Source organism: Limulus polyphemus, unplaced genomic scaffold, assembly GCF_000517525.1.
Source record: "Limulus polyphemus unplaced genomic scaffold, Limulus_polyphemus-2.1.2 Scaffold5851, whole genome shotgun sequence".
NCBI lineage: Eukaryota > Metazoa > Arthropoda > Merostomata > Xiphosura > Limulidae > Limulus > Limulus polyphemus.
In genome coordinates this window covers 25,534-33,864 of record NW_013671461.1, presented here as the reverse complement: position 1 = coordinate 33,864, position 8,331 = coordinate 25,534, and the positions used below count along the sequence as shown (strand labels likewise).

General features: G+C 34.6%; 1 protein-coding gene across 1 annotated transcript in view; it reads right to left on the bottom strand.

The window, feature by feature from the left end:
• Nucleotides 1–1,089: 1,089 nt before the first annotated feature.
• LOC106473057 (transmembrane protein 115-like) overlaps nucleotides 1,090–8,331 on the bottom strand; it is a 26,429-nt gene continuing 19,187 nt past the window's right edge. Inside the window, exon 3 of the mRNA XM_013933735.2 lies at nucleotides 1,090–3,021. Within this exon, the coding sequence (XP_013789189.1) occupies nucleotides 2,763–3,021 (259 nt within the window). The 3' untranslated portion in view covers nucleotides 1,090–2,762. The remainder of the gene's footprint in view (nucleotides 3,022–8,331) is intronic.

Here is an 8,331-nt window from a genome sequence, read left to right as displayed (position 1 = left end):
ACTTCCCAAAGAGATATTGCCCCATATTTTTAGCTTCATTATTAACTGAAGTTACAATATTTCATAGTTTTAATTCTTACGATTGAATGTATTAAAAGTGCTGCTGTGGGTTACCATTTTATTTTGAGAATGAACATTAAATGAAATGACACTGATAAAGCTTTAATTCGACCCTCACATAACGGAGTTCATTATTTCACTTTCTACACCTGAACATAATCTAATGTAGTAAGTTAGTGAACTTCACTCGACAGGGATCGTTGTTTCACTTTCAATACTTGTACATAACCTAATGTAGTAAGTTAATTAACTTCCCTTACCAAACAATTACTCTTCAGAATTTACAAGAATGAACAAAATATAATATTAGTTATTATTATTATCCATTCATTCACAGTTATATTTTCTATGCTCCCCAAAACACCAAGATTACAAGTTAAACTACTTGTTGAGTTAAACTACTAAATGAGTCCAAATTCTATGTTCATAAACACAAGCATAAATCATGTTTTTATGCTTTTAGAACTTTAAATACCAATGCTTCACTTTATAAGACTAGAACACACACACATTAGAATTACAATTGTTGATCTTCACTAGTTACTGATTCATTATTTTATCTTTCTTGATTTGATCATAAGCTACTACAGTTAGCTGATAATTGAATGTAAATCAGTTGTGTAAATCGATAAAACTATACTTGTTTTCATTTGTTTTTTCATCAGCTTTACACTTGGGGATTTTAATCTGCCAGTGAGTCAATCTTACATTCTGTATTTAAGAGTCATCAAAGATAATGTGTTATTGATATTTTGTCTGCCTAGGATTGAAAACTAAACAGATTGTACGATAGTGGATTCTCACCTGCATTGTTCTACTTCTACTACATGAACATAAACCAGAAATATGTTAACGAGACTTACCATGCAAAGACTCAATGCAATATATACGAAAGATGAAATCTATTCTGCTAATATTAAAATATACATTGAATTTATAAACAAAAAAGTTAAGCAGAATAAAAATGTTGAAAAAGTACAATTTATTGTTTAACACAAGTTTTTAAAAATAAGACAGTTTTTGATGTTTAATGGCCTGTAATTTACATTTAATTAAAAATTCTAAGAATTTATGATTGAAAGCAAAGAAGAATATGTAAATAGTATGTCAACAATGCTATATCTGCCATATACTGTGCCAATGATGGCTTCTGTCTAATATCAGGGCTCATCAGGCCAGCTAGGATACATGTTAGATCATTATACAAATATGGCTGCTGTATGTTGAAGTTTTAAAACTCTTATGTAAATAAAATCTATTCACATAAATAAATGTTATCTTTATATACACATTCATTATATTTCTGACACATAATCACATCTAAACCTGCACAGTGTCATTTGTTGTAGAAAAATATTCACTCAGGTTATGTATTTTTAATGAAGACACATATGATATCAAAGCAAATTTTGCTTTTTGGTTTGAAAATTAAATGTGACTTGTGTTCTACTGAAAGATTTGAGAAATGTGAAAACCCTTATACAAATTTATAATAATGACTTTGAATGAACTGTAATTCAAGTAGCTTATTTTTCAAGTTATATATGAAAGTTCTATGCAAAGAAATTATGATAATTACTCTAACTTCTTATTCCACAAAGAACAGTCAAAATAAATTTAATCTTTATGATGACATCATATGAAACACAACTTCAACTCAGTATGTCTAAAGTCAGCTGTTTAAGCTTTGTATTGCTATTATAAGGATAGCTACTAACACCTTGCATTTATCTTTTTATAATAGTAATCATGTTCAATTGTTCTTTTCCAACTTTAACTATGATTCATATCAATACTGTACTATGTTACTTATGGTAGCCTAAGTGCAATACTAACTATAGTTAAAATAAAATACATCTTCAGAATGATAGTTCTTAATCACCATAGTATGCCAAAAGATACTGCATCCTGTAAATTACATGACTGATGAAAATAACCTTTAACCACATTAATACTTCATTTGCCAGACAAGCTTTATTTTGAATGATTACAACAAAATGGTTTTATGCATTACTGAAAAACTTCAGATTAGGTGCATTTATGTGGTTGCAGCTAAATAAATGTGTTCAGAATTAGAAAAAAAATCTGCTATCAGTACATGACTTAAATTGTGAAGAAATTTATTTTACTCGCTGGCTATTTCAAAATAATTATTCCTGAATTAACTTACCTTGCAAGAGTTAACTGACTTTTCAATCCCATCAACAGGCAACTTTAATAGTATTAATTCATTGTTTTTATCCTATTATGTCAGTTCTCAAGGCTATAACCAGGTAGTCCAACTTAGAGATACTTGTTATTCAAGGTTAGGTGACTTTTCAAAGAGTATAATGAAATAAAAAGCATACAAAGCTGATTAAATAACTAGTGTTAAAGTTTCTTGCCTTCAAGAGATTAAAAGATCATTAAGGCTACAGCAGTATAGTGTCACATAATTCCATCACCTGTTTTAAAATGAGTTAAATGTTTTTTCTTGAATACAGCTATATGCACTTGATGTTTGTTAGTTCTGAAGATTCTTTTGATGTCAGGAGTTTATGTGGCTTTAGATTACTAAAGCTAGAGAACACCGCTTGCCTACCACCAAATCATTTTATGTAGTCTCCAAAAAACTTTACAGGTCAATGAGCTGAAAGCCTTAAAAAGTTGAAAAGTGTAATATTTTCAAACACAAACCCAAAATATTTTGTATACTTTCATTTTTATAAATTGGATGCTGTTGGAGCCACCATACTGTGAGTTGTGACAATGGTTTCACTAGGTTTACCATTGCCACTACTTGTGGTTGACACTGACTGGGGAAGAGAGCTCTGATGTGGTGATGTTGGAGGCATAGCTATGGTTACCTTCTTTCCTCGATCCTCCTTGGTTTCTGTTGATCTTTCATCATCCACTAGAGAAGGCCAGGCAGACTGATCTTGCTTGCTAAGCCGTTCACTTAGAGCCTTTAAAGCTATTTGTCTAAGAATAACAAGACCAATAGAACATAAATTAAATCCATAACACAAGTTATCCAACCTGGAGATCACATAGAATAATACATATTTGTGAGTGGCAAAGACAAACCATAGCTTTGGTAATGTGAATCACACACAGGTTTAAAACATTCATAACAACTTAATCTACAATAGATATTTTCTTGTAAACTAAGTTCAAACTGTAAATTTTTCAAACTAGCTTCTAGTTTATAAATGAATTAGCTAATTCCAAAAACACAAATAAACTGTTCCTTCTGAATTTATAAACTCATTATACCCCCAAAAAATAAATAATTTAGAAAAAGGCAAATGATTAATGGGTTTCCTGATTTTTACGCATCCATTGTAATGCCAGAAGACATAAAACATGCGAGTGGTTAAAGCTGTAAAGAAAAGTTGGCTTCCTATCCTTGCTTGCACCAGTCTTTTATACCCCACAGTATACCAGAATAATTACAAGGTTTGATTATATTAAGCCTCTTCATCCAAACTACAACGTTTTTTAGAGACTGTGAAACTACATCCTATAAATGTTTAGAAATCTTAACCTATAGCCAAAGCAGTACACAGCTTCTAAAACTGTTCTCTCCTGTTTTGGATTCTTTCATATACCTTTCTTAGTGGGTACCTCTTCAAGGATTTGGAACTTGTCCTTGACAGGAACTGCCAATGTTCTTACCTTGCTTTCTCATCACATCATGGTAGTGGCAGCATAGAGTGGATTAAAAAATACTGATTTAATCCCATTTGACTATAGCTAGGTACTAATTCCAAACACACAAACACCACACAATTAAAGAAAATTTAGTACTTCAGTGATGAATCATACTGGCTAATATAAAGACCAGTATGTTTTTTATTAACCACTATCACCATAAACAGGACTTCAACTTGGATCGTGAATGAGCCTTTTAAGCAACTTCACAAAGCAAAGGGCCTGATGATGGTATTAGGGAAGCAGTCAAGAAGAAGACTACTAGATTTCAACACCACGGGTTATGTTTCCATTGTACAAGATTCCCTTCTCCAACATATCTCAAACTATATCTTTGATCAAGAGATCAGCACATTTCCTGAAAACCTAAATCAAAAGTTCAAGACAGCATTAACTGCTAAGGGCACATAATACTGAGATAGATTTATCCTCATTTTTCAAGCCCAGCTTTAATTCTGAAATTATGAAAATCTCTTGGGATGGTTGAAAGTTGTAGAAAAAAAATCATTGTTCCATATAAAAGAGAATGTTTCATATCTTACATTTATGCAGATACATGCTGGAATATACAATTGGAAAACATATTAAGGAAGTTAACATTTTCTTAAACTGAAAATGTATTTCCAATAATACTAACCCCTCTCACACTGAAAGTTATTACTCAATGGCCAGGGTTTCTTCCTTTGCCCATCTAAGCATTGGTCTGATTTATTCTTGCTTGCTCTAGTCTTTTATGCCCACTCAATTGCCATTGGCAATATTTATCTTGTGACACTCTCCACCTACATCAATGTGCCCACTATCCTGGTACTGTATATAAGCACCTCATTCAGATAATGTTATACTTTTTTGAGACAGACTCAACCCCAGTCTCTTAACACCAGCTCTTAGTGGGGTGGAAGAGTTGGAGAGGAGGTAAGTATTATTGGAAACACATTTTTTGGTTTAAGAAAATGTTGACTTCCAAAACATACTTACCTCCTCTCACACTTATAGATAGAACCCCACATTGATAAGGTGGAGGAGAAAGTGTCTGCATAGATCACGGGTGTGTCAATAGAAGATTGGCACCTAGTGGGGGAACCCATTACATCCAGAACAGGTATGCTCTTCACCTGGAACTTAATTCCTGTATTGTGGGTGGAACTTTACATGATTTATCATCTCTATAGGTGATAGCTAAGGTTCCACTACTCGAGGTTGGAATTAAAGGGCCATGGTCCCTATATCCCACATTGGTGGCTAGGGCAATGGGACCACAAACTATATATATATATATATTTATGATTGGATCCTAACCTGTAGCCAGAGAGTGATGCATTACGAGCCACCAAAATCATGATGAGGAAGTAAGCAACACTGAAGTGGACAAACCTTCTCCTCAACACGGAGAAGTCCGAAAGGTAACACCCCAGGTTCAGAATGACGGGATCGTGTATGCCTTATTCAACCTGAGGAAACAGAACTCATCCGGTCTGGAATTATGAACACTCATCCTCACTCCCCAACCATGTTGTCAAGGTAAATTCCACTTACCCCAGACTCATGGGGAGGATGGGACTACTCTGCATTTGGAATTACACGGAGACACCTCATTTCTACAGAGCCTGTTGCAACCTGTATAAAGTATATTGAATTAGTGGTTGCTAGTGCAGAATTGGTTTGATAAAAGCACACCTGCATGCCAAAGAGTGAGATCCTGTGAAAACGAGGTAAGGAACCCTGAAAGGTAGCAATGAAAATACTCAGCCCTCTGTATAATCTAGCAGAAATGGGTAAGATAGCTATAGGGGGTAGGCAAAAACCTCAAGATGAAGATACTGCCAGTATAAAAGTGGGCAATTCAACCAGACCAATAAAGACATAGAAAAGAGAGCCCAGAATAAAAAGTCATTGTCTAGCATCTCTAAAGGCATTAGTGCAGGCAACAAAATCTTCAAGACCCTCACTGAACATGACAACGATCAAAATCTGACTGGACATAGAAGTGAGAAATAGTGATCAGATGACAGAAGAAGAGGTTTGAATTTCATGCAAAGCTACATAAGGGCTATCTGCACTAGCTGTCCCTAATTTAGCAGTGAAAGACTAGAGGGAAGGCAGCTAGTCAACACCACCCACCAACAACTCTTGAGCCACTCTTTTATCAATGAATAGTGGGATTGACCATCACATTATAACACCCCACAGCTGAAAGGGCAAACATGTTTGTTGGGATGGGGATTTGAACCCATGGCCCTCAGATTGCAAGCTGAGCACCCTAATCACCTGGCTATGCTGGGCCATGATCAGATGAATTGGTGAAAATGATTTATCCCTTTCCCTGTCTGACAGTGTCTTGGGTAAGAAGAACTGGTTTGTGGACAAACAGCACAAATCACTCTGACCAGCAAAGTCTGTAGGTCAGCAGCCATGAAAAATAGTCCTTCAGGTAAAGGTGATGTATGACATATAAGAATTAGGTCACAAACAGGTGTTGAGAAAGAGCATGCAATATACCCTGAATATACCTGTTAGGTAACTAGAATGGTCATTTGGGACCAAGGACCCAATTAATTTGTGAAATAAGGAGAGTACTGGGGACTCAAAGAATATTTAGTTGTGAGATTGAACAGTAGTCAATAAGGCTGCCTTAAACAGGGTGATTGTGGAAAATGCAAAAACCCTGCCAAATAGCCAGGTAAAAAAAAAAATCAGTTATGGTTGGCACTTCTAATCGAAGTGGGTTCAATCTCCTCTCGATACACCATCGCCAATATGCATGTCATTTCCATTCATAAATGTTCATCTTTGGACAAAGTAAAAACTAAGACAGATACATGGCAATCTAAGAAATGAAATGCTAAGGACTGCATAACATCTGGATCGCTGGGTATACCATGTAAGATCATGGCTGCCTCCACAGAGATGGCCAAAGAAGAAGTGGACACTCTACAAGGTACCACAGAAGCAGAAACCAGGGTGTAGCTGCCAAGCTGGTGCTATCAACAGGACCCAACAACGGGTTGGAACAAATCATATTTAGTACCTTAGGTAACATATGAATTGAAGTAAAGACCTAGAGTTGTAATCCCGTTCTGTTCTGATGGAATGCATCCATTGCCAAAGCCCAAAGGTGAGGTACTAGAGACCAAATTTCCAATAGTTGGGTGATCCAATGAGAGGCCAACCCACCAGTCAGAGTTGCAAAATGAGAGCCGATCCAACAGAATCTTGCGACACAGCATCTGTTCTGTCAAGAGAATCCATTTGGATTGAGACAACTGACATGCTACCACAGGCATCACCTGTGGAACATGGCAAGCTAGTAGGTTGATATGATAGGAGTGGTCCTGAGAAAGAAAGACCAAGATTCAAAAATAGGGAGCCCTGCACCAAGTGCCTCATCTATGAGAAACACAAAACACCACAAGGGAATTGTTAGAGTGAAGCCTGATGATTTCCCCTTAACACTTTTAATATGGGCTCGGTCAATTTGTACTCATTTAAAGTCTTTATACATTTAATAATTATAACTCAATATAATCAGTACGTCTTAATGAAATTTGGCAGTCTTTTAGTTAATATTACAAGTCATATTTCTTAGTGAAGTATTTTTAATAAAATAAAGATTTGTCCATGAATATATTGAGTACTTGTTTTGCATAGTCCGTGTGCAAAGTAATTTTCATGTTCAAATTAAAAATACTTTTCCTCATCTCAAAAATCTCAAATTTCCTTTGCATAATCCCTAAAACCCCCTAAATACATTTCAAACAAATTGACTGATCCCGTTTTGAGATAGGGTAGAGAAAATAACAGATAAACTATAAAGTTTTACTAAAAAAACAAAAAGATCCCCATTTTTAGATTTTAGTTACTTTTACAATAATAAATAAAGAATAAGTATGAAAAACAAGAAATAAAGTACTTACCTAATCTTCTTTTTTCTTGCTGTCGGGTTTTGAAGAGAGTTAACCCTAACTTTTTATACTATAGATAGTAATGCACGTAATGATTTCTATTTAATTAAATAAGGCACCAAAGAATATAGACTAATAACATGCAAAAAGTACACAAATTCACTTACCTCTCAAAATGTTACTGGTTTTCTAACTATGCGAAAAGACCTGTTACAAATTCATCCAAGCTAGTCATTAACTTTCCCAGGGAACTAATCTTATACTTTGAGTGAAATTGATGATATTCTGCTAAGAATACAATGTTATACAATATGTCATTTGATAGATGAAAACCTTAACTTTCTATTGGTTATAGGTAATGTATAATGAAATGTAAGAGGGAACTATCAAGGAATTGTGAAAGAGAGGATGTGGCAGGAGGGGTCTGATTTTCTATTTGATAGCTCTGTAACCAACTAAAATTGAAGACTATAAAACTTATGGTTTATCTGATCAATAAAAAGTTTACAGAGAGTAATTTATGTTTAATTTGATACATTTTCGAGGTGTGATGGATAAAATAGGGATGATGACATGCTAAGACAAAAATGTGTCACGTAGGTCACACTAGTAGAATTTCAGAATTTTTTTAAATATTCACTTGTAGAATTAAGAACTTAAAACTTGTATACTATTA